We start from the raw sequence: 18,336 nt of genomic DNA, 5'->3' as shown, positions 1-18,336 counted from the left end.
AGTAGGAGATATACTACATAAGCTATATGATAGTCAGCGGAGTTGAATGAGGGAGGGATCTGTACAACATTAGGAGCGACTGTTGGGAGAGCAGTTACTATGCAAAGGACAAGTATTGATTTAATATCTAGTCAATTATGAGTGGATGCTTATTTTTCCTACCTTACTATAGTGAATACATGAGGAATATAACCTATTGAAATAGAAATAAAGAGATCGAAAGTCACAGTCAGTATTTTAAATCACATTTATTTTTATTTAATTTCACACATATTTTGCTGTTTTTAACACTTTAATAATGTGACTAATAAAGTTATATTTTATTGAAATCTGTTGGATATGAAAAATAGCACATGAAATAATGTATTTGGGACTGTTCCAGTGCACCAAATTATCCAGTATTCTGTCTTTTTTTGCTTTGTTCTGTTGATACTGTTACAAACTGGTTGGTTGCACCTTTACCTAATATAAAAGATTATATAAAAATTGGTTAACACAAATGAAGACAAGATATAATAAGTGAAAAACTCTTGAAGTGTGAACAGTCCAAGACTTATACTAGTGCGACTAAACAATCTTATTTGTATGTTGTAGAAAGTAGTCAGTAGTCAATCTTAAGCGCCTCTTGTTTTGGATTCCCTGCTCACGTAAGCTGCGTTTATGTTACAAACAAAGAAAAAGTATATGTCCCAGGTCAAACTGATCAAATATGAAATTCTTATAGTGTCTTCTGAAAGCATAACTGTCATCAGGTTCCAGTGCTAAACCCTGCTTCCCTCTTATCTTTACCTTATAAGAGAGAGCTGAGAAGTGCTTCTACTAACAGCAAAACTTTCTATACCAGTTGCATTTACATATCCCTATATTCTGTGTACATGGGTCTTGTCTTAGAAATCTCAAATGGACATTAGTTATAGGATATGCTGTCTGTTCACAGTATGAAGCAATAGAAAATGAACATGTACCATCTTTCTACTGTAAGCATTTACACATATTCTCGGTATGCATTTAGTGGTGTAGTACATGATTATGGGCAACTATTGAAGCAATGTGGGTTCCTCACTTCACATTGGCTACAAATAAAAAAAAAATGTACCTTATGTTGCTTAACATCTAGATGCATTAACAGTACCTTCTGCTGTTGCTGTTATTGAATGTATTGTATATCTTAAAACACACAACTCTATCACTAAAACTTCATAAAATCATACCAGGTATTCCACATGATTACTACGAACAACAATTCTCTTCTCTTGCCACATTAGAGAGCATTGCTGGACTCAAAATGAATCCCCAGATTCTAAAAGGCTAAATGCATTTCTTATGGCTGTATCCTACAGTCTGATCATGTTACACTCTTCTTTCTGTTTCTTATTTTAGATATAGGGAACTATTGCAATGTATCTAGATTAAATTGCTGTTAACATCTTGGGAATAGATGTTGCTATGTGACGTATATATGGTGTCATATGTGAAGCAAAACACGTGAAGAATGGTAATTGTTTTTTTTTTAAACATTTCTAAATAAGTTTTATTGCTAGACAATTCATAAGCCTTTAATCATCTCTAAATCTAGAAAAATATTATTTTGCTATTATAATATGTAATAAATGATTTTTCCCTTCAAATATTGTAATTATCATTTCATTTTTCTTCAACAATGTCCCAAGTTAGCGTCTAACTTCTTTTGTTATCATAATGTTCAACAATAAATCAATGTTTCCTTCAAATATTGCAATTATCAATTCATTTTTCTTCAGCAATGTCCCAGGTAAAGTTTATTGGCAAATCTCCCATCTTCTCCAGAAATATTTTGTCAAATGCTTCACTCTGTGCCACAGTAAATATATTTTTCCAGTCTCCAATTGTACCTGCAAAGATATCCATATACTTACACTTTATTATAAATGGATAATAGCCATGCTTTACTAAACAGCTATCACCTGATATGTGATATAACCATTTCTTTACTGATATGCAACTTCCTCTAAGTGCTGAGCTCTAATTCAATAGCATATCTCACTATATTCACAGACTGAAGTTTGGGATAAATTAGGCTACACACCAAAATGAAAAAAGCCGACCATGGCAGAAGTCAGTAAAGAATCAGATGACTATGGCAGACCTTGAGGGACCTGTCAGATACGGTGAAATTCTGGTTCCCAAGTAAATAGCATTATATGGTAAAGTATAACTGATGGAACTCCACCCACAACAGAAAATAAGTTAAAGACAATTATACTTTAAGCCAATTTTTTAATGTAATTATCAGCGAGTGACTTTCACTGTCATTCAGCACTGAAACACCATAAAGAAGCTGCATTATGCATTTGTATATATGTAAATGTTATACCTTTGCGCATAAATTTCCCATTTTGCAGATTTAGAAAGTCTACTGATAAATTTTCTTTATTTGCAAGAGGATCATTTTGCATTTTGTTGAATGTTGCTCGCTTTACCACAATATCCAAAGACTCATCATCTAACTCTTTCCCCAAAAATGTAGAGATTTGTTTGACAACAGAACGTAGATCCTGCAACATATTTTCCAAAAATATATTTAGAAAACAAATTAGTTATTAATATTTATTACAATATTTAATATTATACAGTTATGACAGATGTTGATGGAAATGTACAAATACATTTTACCTTTTATTTCTTAACTTTATTGAACTTAAAAACACATTTCTTGAACAACTTCTATTGGCTTCATTATATTATTGGCTTATAATTTGGAGACAATTGAGGGCTTTATGGGGGTACCATGCAACAGTTAATTTTGGATGTGGACATATGTGCTTACATAATTGGTATTATTTCAATTTATATTTATCCTTTTTGTTTTAAATGTAGGTAGATTTTACCAAGTCTGTATTTAATGGTCATATTCATTGTTTAGCGTTTATTTAATTTCAATATACCACTGATGGTATAAAATCTTAATTGCATACCAAAGTGTAGAAACCTAAGCAATAACATATAAATATATGACTGGTCAAAATAAAAAGGTTATTAATGAAGGTTTCAAAACAAGGACTCTGCAAGTTACTGTACAAGGGGGTGATATCTATTATATCAGTAAAGGAAAAATGAAAACATGTAGTAGACTTAAAGTAAACAATATTGTAAGAAATATGCTTTTCCACGGTAACAAACCATGGACATTTTTGGAGATTTAACAATTATTTTTTTTTACATTTTTTTTAAATTTAAATTAAAAAATTATTTACAGGCCTAGCTCAGATCTCACTTCCCCTTTTTGCTGTTCCACTATCAAAACAGGTAAGTCAGGCTATTAAATTATCTACCAAAGTTGTCATGTGTGAGTTATATATTTTAATTTGTAAATTATATAAGTAACATGACTAGTATATGGAGTTATTTCAATCTACTAAATTATGAAGAAACAATCTCTCATCCCCCATGGCAAATTGGCAATTGTTTTACTGTTGTCGTGTTTGATTCTCAGAATAGATATTTTCATAAATTAGAAAAGGTTTACCTAGATAAGGATTTGCCTTGTTGTAACACTGTTTTATATAGAAATTGAGAAATAGGGGGCTGATTCATTAAGGATCTTAAATGAAGAGGATTCTTATTTAAGTCTCCTGGACAAAACCATGTTATATTGGAAGGGGTGCAAATGAGTGTTCTGTTTTGCACATAAGTTAAATACTGACTGTTTTTTCATGTAACACACACATATCAACTTTAAATTTCAGTGTACAAATAAGCTATCAAGTATGTGTGTGTTACACAAAAAAACAGGCAGTATTTAACTTATGTGCAAAACAGAACACTCATTTGCACCCCTTGCATTGTAACAGGAGACTGAAATAAGAATCCTCCTCATTTAAGATCCTTAATGAATCAGGCCCTAGATTTTTAAATCTCCAAAAATTTCTATGTTGTGCCACCATGGAGAAGCACATTTCTTATAATATTGTTTACTTTAAGTCTAATACATGTTTTCATTTTTCCTTTACTGCCATGGTAGTTTTCTAAATCATGACTCTTTCAATAGTGGCTTTCAGGTTGAATATGACCAACAGGGCCATTTTGGGACCCCTAATCATACCTGACATCCTCCACAGACAATACTGCATTACACCATTTAAAAAAAAAATAATCAGCCTATTATAGCATATATGTGGACATATTGCTATATAGAATTGATTTTACCACAATTAAAATATATAGAAGCCAAAAATCCTAACAAATAGAAAACTAAACTTTACCTTGATCATGTCTTCATACTTTACGAAAAGGATATTGAAATCATCCTTATGAGTGTACCATCCTCGAACATGATCAAACCAACTGCCAGCAAGAACTATGGAATGCAAATTATAAATAAAAGTTTGATTCTCCACTTGGACTATATGGTGTGATATTATTCAGGACTGCAATAAGGTAACCACACAAACACAACCCCATACAATGATCATTACAGTTGTCACATGATGGAACAAAAAGATAATGAGTTTGATTTCAAGTTAGTTTTAAACAGTCAGAATTTGAAAACAATTGTATCTCTGTGTGCGTGGACAGACTGAATGATTATAATTAAGCAATGGCATGGATATCGTATTTAGATTGTTCTATTCATTGAATTAGAAGATTGAATATGAATCAGCTTATTCTGTTAGAATTATTTTTTGTGTTTGTATGGGGATTCAAGCTTGGACAACCAATACCCTCAGAGCCACAAGTTGCCTATCTTTGCTGGGTAGGTTGCCTAAGTGAGACCTCTTGCATTGAAATGTGTTCTAAAGGTAGGTGGTGTTAGTGCAAAGTTTACATATGGGAGTTTATTGGGTGCTGAGGAGTCTTACCTGGTGGAGTTCTTCCACTGTTAGGCAGCTATCACTTATGTTCAGCATAGATCGTTTGCTATGCCACTCACTCTCATACTATATAGTTACCTCTGCAACAGCGATACAAAGCATCTATTTCCCTTCTGATTAGCTCCATTACTGGGCAAACAGCTTTGTTTATGTTACAAGAAGAAAAAATAGCATTGATATTTATCTTACAGTAAAATAGATTACAGCTGTAGAAGTCAAGATTTGTATGATGCTGGGACAGGGGAACAATTTATTTAGTAACTCATGTACTAAGTGTAAATATAGAGAACATGTAGTATTTACCATCTCCAGCTAAAAACTTCTCAAATAAATGGGCAAAATCTGGTGACTTCTGAGTATGGACTGCAATAGCTTCAAAATGGTATAGGGATTTCATGACATCCTTTGGATTTCTCATCACATAGATAACCTTAATAAGAAAATATCTTGGTTTATGATAATGTCATTTCCTGCTTAATGGCTGATTTGATTATTTGTTAAAAAGGAGATTAGCAAATCAGAGTACGAGCAATTCTTTGCATTGTGTCACTCTTGCATTTTGATGGAAACATAAAATCTACTTTTGTTATTTTTATTGTTGTTACCTTTGCTTTTTTATTTCTTAGTCCTTGTGGAACAAATATATATGATAAATGTGATATAAATAGACGAGGTGAGGGCCGACTGTCATGATCATCATTTACATCCTTTTTCATCAAAGGAATATCAATCCATGGCACTCTTTCAGTAGTATCAATTTGTTCTGTGCCGTTTCGGTGCCCTTCACTGCAGATTAAACTTAAAATTTGCTGCATCCAAATGGTTCCTTTAATATAATTGGAATATAAAGAAAAATGTTTTAATTTAATAATGCATGTACTATTATACTGTCCATTTCTAACAAATAAAATCATTTACTCTGATGACTTGTCTGTACCTGGTTGTCTGGATTTTGTATCACTATATACTGCTCAGATAGAGCATACAGGTGTAGCAAACTTTACATTGACATCAATGAATTAATGTGATGTGTTAAATGTCAATTTATTTGCTTCATCTGTAGGCTATATCATGTAGAAAGTCCTTTGCCACTTTACATTATTCTATGATATGCCATAGTGATATCTGTTTGCATCTGTATGTCTCTTGTTTACACTTACAAATGGGCATGGTGGACGAATATTTATATTTCTCACTAGGACAATATAGTGAAAACATATTTACAATACAATGTATTAGGAATGCACTGGATCCAGGATTTGATTTGATAATCAGAAGAATACCAAAGGTTATCACAAAATTCATTGCTGAACCTAATGCCAGATGTCCATGCAAATTTCCTTCCAGAATCTAAAACCAGGGGGTAAATGTATGAACCTCCGGATTCTTCAACTCCGGCGAGTTCAGCGTCTTCAGCGCTTAAATTTAAAGCGGCGCTTCAAATTTAAGCGAGAGTCTCCCAGACTCCCGGGCGAGTGTGGCAATCTCCCGAATTCTGCCCACTTCACTAGGAAGTGCCCCACTTCCTAGTGAGGTGGGCAGAATTAGATCCCAAACGCCGCGATTCCCGGTAAATCGCGGCGTTTAGCCTCGCCCCCCGCTGTCAAATGACGCGATTTGCGTCATTACCTCGTGGGGGCGGGGCCAAAATGACGCAATTTTGGCGCCCCGTCCCCCGCACGCCCACCTGCTACAGAGAGTCTCCCGGACACCAACTTAAAAAAGTTGGTAAGTATGTTCAAATTTAACTAAGAATTTAAAATTAGTGTTATAAGTTTCAGAAGCTAAATTTAGGCATAACACTATATTATTTAAATAACCTTTGCTTAGTTAAAATTGATTAAAACAAAATAACCTTGCTGTGTTCAGGCAGCTGGAGTTAGATCATTCCGCACACTGGGGCTCATGTAGATTTAGGCATACATAACTTATTGTTGCAAAAACAGTTTTCCATACTGCCTATGTGCACAACAAATACATATATGACATGACATAACAGATATGACCGCATATTTCACTTTTTACACTTAGAGAGGCAGAACGAGGAAGAGGAAGTGTGAGGCAAGTATAGGAAGAGTATGTTCATGTAATTGTTGCACTTTAATTGGGGGAAGAAGTCACAGAAGTGCCTTGACTCTTCTTAATTATTTCCTCGTTCATGGAATGCACCTATTTTGCTTTTCTTAATTTTATTGACAGAAATCATTGCCTTCGAGAGATAACTACCTTAACATTTGTAACTAGCAAAGAGTACTTGCTGGCTGTGTTTGTACTGAGCATTATCATACTAACTATATATTTTTCTTTTTCATGTGTAAGCAGGGATGTGCTTTTTAAACCTTGGTGTCAGTTGTCTAGGAAAAGGCATTTTTGCAGGGACAGGTCAAAGGGGGTTAAGGCCCAGAATATGTATCTTGCCTATGGAACCATGGTATCTTAATCGGGCTTTGATAAGGATACTTTACTATTCTCATTGTATATAGTAAACACTCTCTCATTGGATGATTTAAGTTGATCATTTCGGTTTGAATATCATTTGTACGCAGAGGACATCTTTTTGTATTTTTTATATCAAAAATCAGAACCTGATTCATTAATTATTTTAAACTGTGGTTGAATCAGTTCAACTTGTTTGAATTTAGCTTGATTTTTTAAAAATCTATCTCAATTTTGAGAAACTCGGGTGAATTTTCCAATCTTTGTACCCATTCAAATAATTGGTTCAGCAAACAGTTGGTGGCCAGAAATAGCATTTATACTCAAGACCTAGCTCAAATATCTCTTCTTTTTTATAGCCTCTGTGGAATTTCCAGTGTAAAAGGAGTTCAGCAGTCGAGGTGACACAGGTGTAGTGCCACTATACAAACATAGAGTACAGAAGAATTGGAGTCAAAACATCTCTTGATGAAATAACACTATTTTATTCATTGCTACATCACTTCACTTAGATGCAGTCAAATAAATTAAACAGTGTTATACAGATCTATATCAGAGCAGACACTACCATGCAATGGGTAGTATCCATCTGTCTGTTGAAATCTACACTGTCTCATCTCTCTATCTCTCCATACAGGTGGGCAACTCAGATCACATGTACCCTGGCTGTGGTCAGTCTGTTGGGCAAGTCAACCCACTAGTGTCAAAATATCCCTAGTGTCAAAGTACAGTCTCCCAAAGGCATGAACCAACAGATACACAGATAATCATTGTCCAGGGTTAGAAGAGCTCTGTGGTTATCAAGCTCCCTATCTGTAATAAGGAAGTTAAATCCAATACAAGAAGATGACAGTATCTTTTCACATGGATCAGGAGTCTAGGAGATGTGGTGGGTACAACGATGCTTCCTCATTTGACATTCAGTCCTGTATTCAAACTATCTAGCTTCTCAGCTGTGGTCAGTGACTAAGAGAACTTCATGCTTCAGGGTTCTGAACTTGAACCATTTTCTCACTTCCCATGTAAACTGGCTATCATGATCACAGTTGAGAGGAATTCTCCCTCTTGCCAGGGAATTCTCCATTACTACAGCTTTGACCCAGGAGTTCTGATTCTTCTGCACTTCATCAAAAGCCCACTCTAATACTGTGGGTACTCAAAACCCAAGCAAGTGCTGACTGCCACTCTCATTACCTGCCCTGGTCTGCTTAATGAAAGGATAGCACTGCAGATTGGCATACCACCATTCAGATCTTCATTGTAAGACTTACAGCTCTTTAGAAACCTGAAAAAATGGTTGCAACCTTGAGTCCAGAGAGTGCGCACCCAGACATCTCAGATTCTGTGCTCTTTCAGTTGGTGCTTGGCTACACTCACTGACAAACATTCTCCCATGCTTCTCTATTATGGCAGATAAAGCATCATCAGTGCTAACATCCTCCTCCATCACCACATCTGGTGAGCTTTCTCCATTACTAGGTTGGGCTTCCTGATGAATATACAGGCTTATTATCTGTTTTAAACAGCTCATACCGTTTGTCTTGTCTATTCCCTCTCATGCTGGTGGTTGTAAGTTGGCTGTGCACTATAAGTGGACCATACTCTCATCATTTGGAGACAAGTGAGGGCATCTGACATCCCTGGCACTTTGTGTGCCAGCAACTAGGCATCCAGCTGTCTCATGAAGGGACTTGCATAGTCTTATGCTCCTGATTTCAAACCTCCACCAACCTATACAGCATACAGTCAGTAGTATGGTCCATAATGACTTTCATTTTACCATATTTATGCAATGATCTTCTCTCTCATTTTGTGAATGCAGAATAGCATCATTCTTCTTGCAGGAAACTCCTACTCCCACCCTCTCACATAGGGTAAGTTCTCTGTTCAGTGAATTCCCAGAAAGCTGCTTTGCAGATTTTTCAAAGCCTCTGACTTATAAAACTTTACAATATTTTGGTAGACTTAACTCCTTTTCTCCCCCCAACATGTAGAGTTTTTGTGGACTCTTATCCCAAACTGACTCTACTTCCAGATTGCCTTTGACTGTCCCAGTGATGATGGGATAGGATGCAATATTAGCCAGACATGGGGTCACTTTCAAAGCAGTACTCCCTCTTACTTTCAGGGACAGTGAAAGGTATTCTCCTTACCTAGATTTGCTCTTCCTCTTAACAGTGCACAAATTTACAACCTTTTTCAGCTTGCCCTGTTTTCTGAATGGAAGTCAATGTAGAGTCCTTCACTGGCCCTCTCCATTGCTTGCACCTGACTCGAAGGAACAGCTTAACTACCTGTACATCTTGGGGTACTCTCTCCTAACTCCCCTAAATCCCATACAGTCAAAGTCCATTGCTGATTTATATACTGTTCTCCTTTACAGCAGTTCACATTGGCAGACATTCCATTTTATAATTCATTATTATCAAAAGCAGTATAAAATGTTGGCGGGCAATAATTCTTTAGGAAACCTTTGTTTGGGGTAGGGTTCCCAAGGATAGTCAGACATAGTACGCCCAATACTGTTGGCCCATCTGGTACACTGGTTCAAGATACAGATTGCAGCTGGTTTGTGCATCTCTATTCCAGGCCTAGCTCAGATCTCACTTCCCCTTTCTAAGGCTCTGTAAGGTTTAAGGTGCAATCAAGCAAGTTTAGTAAAGAGTTCAGTAGTTGAGGTTACACAAGTGTAGTGGTGCAGTACAAATACAGACGTTAGAAGAATGGGCGCCAGACCATTTCTTGAAGAAACACTTATTTATTTACTGTTCCATCACTTTACATTAGTTTCAGGCAATAAATAAATTAGATACTGATGCACAGGCGTATATTAAAGCTGATGCTTGTTTACCTTGGTCACCTGATTTGTCTCCATACAGACAGGCAACTCTGTACACATGTACCCTGACTCCAGTCACTTCAATAGCCTGTCTCTGCTCTCTCCTGGCAATTCAACCTAATAGTGTCAAACTTGGTTAATTGTCCATCGCAGTATGTTCACTAGTGCTCTCAATCTCATATCAGGTTATCAAGTTTACAATTAAGGAATACTATTCCCAAGCAAGAATAACAACCAACAGATAATGTACAGTAGAAAAAGTATAGTTACTTAACTTTGGTAATTAAAGTTAGCATACAAACAGAATTGAATGCACATAAACATTCCAATTCTAGCTAAGATTGGAGTATGCATCATTGTCCATATAGTCTTCACATAAAGAAGACTGTAAATATGTCTCTTTGTTCTCTACAGACATTCCAATGAACTCCTTACTTTGCCGTCTTTAAAGAGTTTCTCAAATAAAACAGAAAACAGGAAGAAAAGTTGCTCAATGAATTTATAGGGGAACAGCAGGTGCTTGAAACGGTGGGGTTATGGTGAAAGGAGCAAATACAGAGAAAATCCCTCAGCACATCGCTGTTTACCAGTAACAAAGCTGCTATCTACTTGTACAGAAATATGCAGAATTCTTAGTTAAGCACATTTGCAAATACATGATAAGCCACATGCCACTTCACTGCTTTTCTTTTAATAGGGTGATCCTAACTCTAATCAGCGAAAGTCCCTATTTTTGGATCATATATATATATATATATATATATATATATATATATATATATATATATATATATATATATATATATATATATATATATATATATATATATATATATATATATATATATATATGGGCAGCACAGTGGCCTAGTGGTTAGCACTTCTGCCTCACAGCACTGGGGTCATGAGTTTGATTCCCGAGTATGGCCTTATCTGTGTGAAGTTTGTAGTGGCGCTATATAAATAAATGATGATGATGATATGTGTTTTTCAATCGAACGCTAACTTAACAAGAGGTACCCCAAGAACCTGCAAATGGCAGTATAGTATCAGCACTCACCATCAGCTACTGATACCAGTGCATGACTCTTAGACAAACAAAACAGAAAGGAAAGTTGCTCAATCAATTTATAGGTTTAACAGCAGGTGCTTGAAAGGTGGGGTATTTCAGAAATTATTCAGATACAATACTAACTTTAAACACTAGATGGCAGCAGTATTCAATCTAAGTGTAAAAAGTGAAATGTATGTGCCATTAAAACTATATTTAAGACTTACACTATAAATTACTTACATATTACGTATCTTATTCTAGAACAAAGAACAATGCACAGGCTTTTTCAGTCTATTTCTATATATATTATAATTACAATTAAATGGATAACAGAGGGCAGGAATTGGCCCGAAAAAACATAAACGCCTTGTTTGTAAAATACGAAGAAAAAGATTTGAGCTTGGCAAGTTAACTTTACATAAATTTGTTATGAATCATTAGCCAATGAGTATAGGTGTCTAGGGAGGGGCTAAGCTAGGGAAGGCTTATAAGAAAGTGAAGTGTTTAGTTTCTTTCTCATCCCATCTGGAAAGTTACCCGCCCACCCGAGCCATAATGTTATTTATGTGGTTTGCACTGTTTGTTTTGCACTGCTTTTACTTCCATGAAGGGTTTAGGTCATCATCATCATGATCGCCATTTATTATATAGTGCCTGGTCGCACCGGCCCCAGCTAGTGAGCCAATATGGGTAGAGTTGGGCTCCACCACCTAATAGAGTCATAATATTTTATTTTGCTATAATTCTGGACTTGGAATGGCTGATAGATGATTGGTCTTGCTTTTAGTTGCCACCACTTTCATTTAATTTTCAATAAAATTATGACCTTTCATTCAACAAACAGGTGTTATGTGTCATTATTTATTAAGGCAAGATAACTCTCGGTAAGGGCAATAAGGTAAAGGTTATATCAACTGCTAGGTGGCTTAATAATTGTAATCTATTCTGCATCTTCTACATTGTCTAGGAATATGCAAATTATATTTATTTTTGCTCAGAATTCATTACAGAAAGCGAGGAAAAGGGGCCGAAGTTAAGTTGCAAGTTTATTGAAAAAAATTAGATAGATACAAGTACATTTACAGAGGAGAATGTTCTAACGAAACTCTCAAAACTGAAAGTGGATAAATCATTGGAGCCAGATGGGATACATCAAATGATACTAAAACAACTAAAAGGAGTGCTGGTAACACCATTAAAAGAATTATTCAACCATTCACTAGCTACAGGAGTAATTCCAGAGGACTGGAAAAGAGTGGATGCAGTTCAACTGCACAAAAGTGGAAGCAAGGAAGTGGCCAGCAACTACAGACCAGTGAGCCTTACATCAGTAATAGGGAAATTGCTGTAAAAAACTCTTAAAAGAAAAGTTGTAGAATATCTCCAATCCAGCAATTTACAGGATCCCAAACAGTATGAAGTTATAGGGGGGAGATTGTGTCAAAGAAATCTTATTGCCTTTTATGACTGGGTGACTAAAGTAATAGATCAAGGGTGGGCCATAAATGTATCCTATCTAGATTTTAGTAAGGCTTTTGACACTGTCCCACACAGACTGTTAAATAAACTTGAAAGCTTGGGATGGTTTAATGGATAAGATCTTGATTACAGGATTGAAAGAAGAGTGTTGTGCAAAGGAGAGAAAGGTTACCAGTGGAGTACCGCAGGGATCTGTACTTGGACCAGTGATTTTTAATATCTTTACTGGTGACTTTGAAAATTTAATGAAGAGAAAGTATGCCTTTTTGCAAATGACACTAAGATATTGTTACAACTCTGTCTATCATTTGTACCTAGCAGCAGTACCTCATACCACCAGAGGTGCTGCTGTTCTGTTCCTGAACTCTGCAACATACTTGAAGGAGTTAATTTTCTTACCTGAGACTTAATTGGAACTGCACCTGTGGCACTGCCTTAAGTACCTGCCTCAAGCTGTGCTCTGAGCAGTTCATCCTTGTATACCTGGTTGCTGCGTGTGTTCCCGTTTGTTCCTGCTCAGTTCCCCTTCTCTGCCTTTGGATTGATCTTGCTGTGTATGACCTTGGACCGTGTACTGGACTCTGCTGTATTGCTTATGACCTCGATCTCTGCCTGTTTCCTGGATTTGTTGTTTGCCGCCAGCCCTGACCTTTTTGCCTGGACTTCACCACCGCTGTATGCTATTTCACAATATCCCTGGACTCTATCTACTTTCCTGGACAGCCTTGTGCCTTCTGGACTGGGGTAAAAACTATTATACCTGTTTATGAAAACCTGCATGTTCCTGGAAATATTCATTTCTGTGTACCTTCCTGCCATACCTGTTCATTATACCTGTTTATGAAAACCTGCATGTTCCTGGAACTGAATCCCTGTTCATATATTTTGCTGGAATAAAGACATTTGTATTATCCTTCCGTGGCTGCTTGCTGAGGTTACTAGGAATCATAACAGATATGCATCAGGGTGGACACTCCAGGAGGAGTAAAACAAATGATTGATGATCTAGGTCAGGGGTGTCCAACCTTTTAGCTTCCCTGGGCCACATTGGAAGACGACGAGTTGGTTTGGGCCGCACATAAAATACACTAACACTAACGATAGCTGATCATCCAAAAAAACATAGAAAACATAGTTAACATATTAAACTTATTTGGAAATGAAGTTAGTAAGAGTTAGGAAACCTGTTGCAGAATCATGATTAAAGCAGTAGTCCCATTACCAGCTGCAATTTAACTTACCTGCATCTGCCCCTTAGTGGGGTTCGGGGAATTAAATGCCAACAATTTTTTTTTCCTCTCTTTCTGCACCCAGGAATCATTTTTTTTAGTGACCAGTTTGAAATGGTCAACGATATAGGTAGCATCAGGAGGACTAATAGAAATCTACAGAGATTTAAAGATAGGGTGGCGGGAAAAATGGCTCATGGAGCAGCCTCCGATGAAGGTAACAGTGGGTGATAATTTCACCCTACTCAGCACTGCACATTTAAAATATTAAAAATACAATCATCTCTTAATATTTATATTAGATACATACAGAGAACACAGCTAGTTCATAATTGCATGGTGCAGAAAGTCCAAATTCAGAGTAACAACAATAAGATACTGGATAATCTTTCACTGCTGCTGATAGTTCGCGCGGGTGACTCCCCTGTGCTGTGCTACGCAATGGATGTCAGGTGTGATGACATCACCCCCGACATTCACTGCGAGCACCGCACGGAGGAGGAGACCAGGGAGGGAGTCGGAGCGCCAGCTGACGTGACCGCAAGGTAAGTATTTTCTTTCTTTTTTTTTTGCAGGATATTTTTTTCATTAACAGCGCTGCCCCCTTGCCACAACCGCTGGGCCACATTTACAGGCGGGCTGGGCCGCATGCGGCCCGCGGGTCGCTGGTTGGACAACCCTGATCTAGGTAGACTAGAGAAATGGTCAGGAGTTTGGCAACTACAGTTTAATGCCAAAAAAAAGCAAAACCATGCACTTGGGTATCAAAAACCCAAAGGCTAATTATAGTATTAATGGCACTATAATGGAAATTACTAAGGAGAAAAGTTCTAGGAGTCACTATTCAGGAGACTTAAAGACAAGCAAGCAATTTAACAAAGCACAGAGAAAGACAAGTCAGATGCTTGGTTGCATAGGGAGAGGAATCAGTAGCAGAAACAAAGAAGTAATAATGCCACTGTATAGGTTATTGGTACGGCCTCATCTAGAATACTGTGTTCAGTTCTGGAGGCCATATCTCCAGAAGGATATAAATACATGACTGTGCAAAGGAAGTCAACTAAAATGGTCCATGGTCTACAGCACAAAACTTACCCGGATCTTAATCATACTTGCCTACTTTCAGGCAGTGCAATCCAGGAGAGGGGTGTGACTAGAGGGCAGGAGGGGGTGTGGCACAGCCAGTGGCGTCATTTGGCCCCACCCCTCACTGCCAAAATGCCATTTTGTTGCGGGGCGGGGCCAAAATGACGCAATTCACCGCAAATCGCGTTATTTTGGCCAGGGAATTGCGGGATGCGGGAGACTTGCAGGAGAGTTGGCAAGCATGATATTAATATGTATAGTTTGGAGCAGAGAAGCGAAAGGGGGGAACATGTCCTTCAAATATATTGAGGGTTTTAACAAGGTACATGTGGAAAACAGTCTACAAAGGAAAAGACACAAGGTTATTCACTGAAACTGTAAGGAAGTAGGTTCAGAGGAAATTTCAGGACAAATTACTTCCCAGAAAGTAGTGGATAATTGGAATAGCCTCCCATCAGAGGTGATAAAGGCTAATACAGTAGAGCAATTTAAACATGCTTGAGATAAATATAAGGATAACTTTAAAAAGATATGGATAAACATTCACTTATAAAAAAAAGCCAAATTCATACATAAAGTTACAATAAAGACAATATCGGACAATACACACAAAGTTTGATAAGAGCCAATTATGTATAGATATATATTTTCTTTATAATTATACCTGTACTTGTTAGCTAAAACATAATGAATACATTAAAGTCTTGTGTTACAGATATGAATTTATATTGCTAATTGCGGCAATAAGGGCAGTTTTCCACATAGTCATAAACGAAAGACTCAGCTTCCCTGAGAATCTGCAGGCTGAGGATGCAGATGGTTAACTCAGTACACTTACACACACACACACACACACACACACACACACACACACACACGTGGAGGACCTGGGTCTAATCAATTAAGAAAACAGCTAGAGCAATGCTTTGGGAGAAAGTTTAAATAGCTGGGTGTGTGCTGTGGGGAGAGAGGGCTAACTGTATAGCCAGCGGTAGGTTTGTGGGACTTGTAAATATTTTGGTGTCATTGCTGAGACTACTGCAGAAGCTGTATGTGCCATTCCTGACAAGACTTAATAAACAGCAAAGTGGTTCAGCAAAACCTGTGTGAGGAGCATTTCTTTGGTGTGCTTTTCACATAATGTGTTACATATAAAACTTTAATCTCACTTTAATTGTATTTTACTGCATATTTTTTTATTAATTAATGAAACCTAACACATGTGTCTATTCAGCTCTGCACAGCACTCACTGAAACCTAGAGCCATCTTCTAAGATCAAACTTAGTAAATAGGGGCCTGATTTTTTAATTTGAGAAACTTCTTATTTCAGTCTCCTGGACAAAACCATGTTACAATGCAAGGGGTGCAAATTAGCATTCTGTTTTGCACATAAGTTAAATACTGACTGTTTTTCATGTAGCACACATGTATCAACTTCAACTTTCAGTGTACAAAGTATCAAGTATTTGTGTGCTACATGAAAAACAGTCAGTATTTAACTTATGTGCAAAACAGAATACTAATTTGCACCCCTTGCATTGTAACATGGTTTTGTCCAGGAGACTGAAATAAGAAGTTTCTTAAGTTAAGATCCTTAATGAATCAGGCCCTATGTGATCACATTCAGTAAATAGGCATATCTACAGTATTGTAGCAATGCTCTGTAGGCACATTGGGTAAATATATATTTATAGGAAACTATTCTTCTGCAGATACAGACCTTGAACAGGCAACTAAAAATACAATTTTTCCTCTAACATCCATTTATATTATTTATAAGACAAAAATATATGTTTGATATGTGTTGTGTCTATTTTGTCCAGTAATGAACTGGAGGGTGTAATGATCAGCATATTTTTCCTTTTATACAATACACAAAATGCCAATGATAACAATAGAGCAGAAACAACAGAAATTGCAAGGCTAGTAGTATATTTTACTAGAAAAGTTGGCAACAATTTAAACACACAATTATGCTTTCTTGGGTAGAAACATGTTGTTTGTAGACTATAGAGAATATTTCAAAATATGTTGCTTTAAACAATGTTTGCTGTGTAGGTAATATTACACTCACCTGATTTTGGAAATGTAACCATAAAAACATCATCATCTCTTATTTTAAAATCCTGCAATGAGTCTATGAACTCTTTTTGCATCAGTTTCTTTAAAAAAGAATATCCTTTATATCTATAAAGACTTGGATCACGCAACACCGGAGTAACTGTGTCCATGTTTAAGCAGTGCTACCTGTAATAAAAAATCAAAAGTAAAATAGTGAGGGGGGAGATTGGTGTATATAAGAATAAATAAATACCACAAAAATAAATAACTTTAGCATATTATACAATTTATTATGCAAGCTGGTAAGAATCATATACCGCAAATTGCATAATTTTCACGGATGCAGTTTCCACCTACGTTTTTGGTGTAAATTGCATCCAACACAACATTAGACCCACAATGTCAAAAATATCAAGATATGTCAATATATAATTTTTGCATAGTATTTGTAAATATTTCCAGTAGGTCTTTTATATATAAGCAATTGTGTCATTTAAGTTTAGTGGTCTTTTAACACATTTGATTAGGTATAGATTGTATTATGCCTGTGAATTTCATTTTCATTTTTTGTTTTAGTACTGTTTAGAGAAAATTATGAGTAATATAACAGATTAAGGAATACATTTAACTACATTTAACTACATTTATTACACATGATAGTAAGGGTTATTAGGAAAGGTCTTGTCTGCAGCCCCTTCCTAAATGAGTCATGAGTACATATTCAAATTTCAGCTTCTACTGTAAACAATTGTCTGATTACAGGTCACAATATTAAAATCATTTTTTTAAAAGAGAGAGAGGCATGAGTAATCAGTACTTTTGACTTACTATGAGTGACTTTGAAACTAGTTATAAGACCTACCTTTTCTGTTTACAGCTGCCTTTTCTGCTCTGAAGGAGAACAAAACACAAAAAAATGGAGTAACCTTGCAACTTGGCAAAACCATGTTACATTGGAGGGGGAGGTAAATTTAAATTATAGGGACAGATTTATAGTTTGGGTAGAGCATGTCATAATAGATCAACTTTAAATATCAATGTAAAAATAAAGCTATCACATGTGCTATATCAAATAGCAGCCAGCATTTTCCTTATGTGCAAAATAATTTTAAAAAAATGCACCCCTTGTATTGTATTGTAACATGGTTTGTCCAAGATCAAATTTACTTCTGTTTTTTTGCTTTGCTCTCTTTAATGACTCATGCATAGATTGCAGTCTGATTTGGCCACAGGCTATTGCACGGAAGTTCATTCCATTCCTTTCTAACAGAAGATTATCAGGAGTTCTGCCAAGCTATTAT

At 36.3% G+C, this 18,336-nt stretch overlaps 1 protein-coding gene across 1 annotated transcript; it reads right to left on the bottom strand.

Moving 5' to 3' along the window:
• Positions 1-272: 272 nt before the first annotated feature.
• On the bottom strand, positions 273-17,991 carry LOC142144308 (amine sulfotransferase-like). The gene is made up of 7 exons (XM_075202971.1): positions 17,898-17,991; positions 17,049-17,221; positions 5,456-5,676; positions 5,154-5,280; positions 4,242-4,336; positions 2,354-2,534; positions 273-1,871 (listed from the first exon to the last, which is right to left on the bottom strand). The coding sequence occupies exons 2-7, from the start codon at positions 17,203-17,205 to the stop codon at positions 1,747-1,749; spliced, it is 906 nt and encodes a 301-aa protein (XP_075059072.1). The 5' UTR covers positions 17,206-17,221; positions 17,898-17,991; the 3' UTR covers positions 273-1,746.
• Between the last annotated feature and the right edge of the window lie 345 nt (positions 17,992-18,336).

Source organism: Mixophyes fleayi, chromosome 3 (assembly GCF_038048845.1).
Source record: "Mixophyes fleayi isolate aMixFle1 chromosome 3, aMixFle1.hap1, whole genome shotgun sequence".
NCBI classification, from domain to species: Eukaryota; Metazoa; Chordata; class Amphibia; order Anura; family Limnodynastidae; genus Mixophyes; species Mixophyes fleayi.
The sequence above is the reverse complement of the archived record's forward strand: the minus strand, read 5'-3'. Positions and strand labels throughout refer to the sequence as shown.

Excerpts from the sequence above, each read along its gene's own strand:
- LOC142144308 (XM_075202971.1), bottom strand. The coding sequence starts at position 17,205 with ATGGACACAGTTACTCCGGTGTTGCGTGATCCAAGTCTTTATAGATAT. Across the intron at positions 5,677-17,048 it reads GGTTACATTTCCAAAATCAG|GAACCATTTGGATGCAGCAA; the intron begins GTGAGTGTAATA and ends ATTATATTAAAG. Across the intron at positions 2,535-4,241 it reads AGTATGAAGACATGATCAAG|GATCTACGTTCTGTTGTCAA; the intron begins GTAAAGTTTAGT and ends AATATGTTGCAG.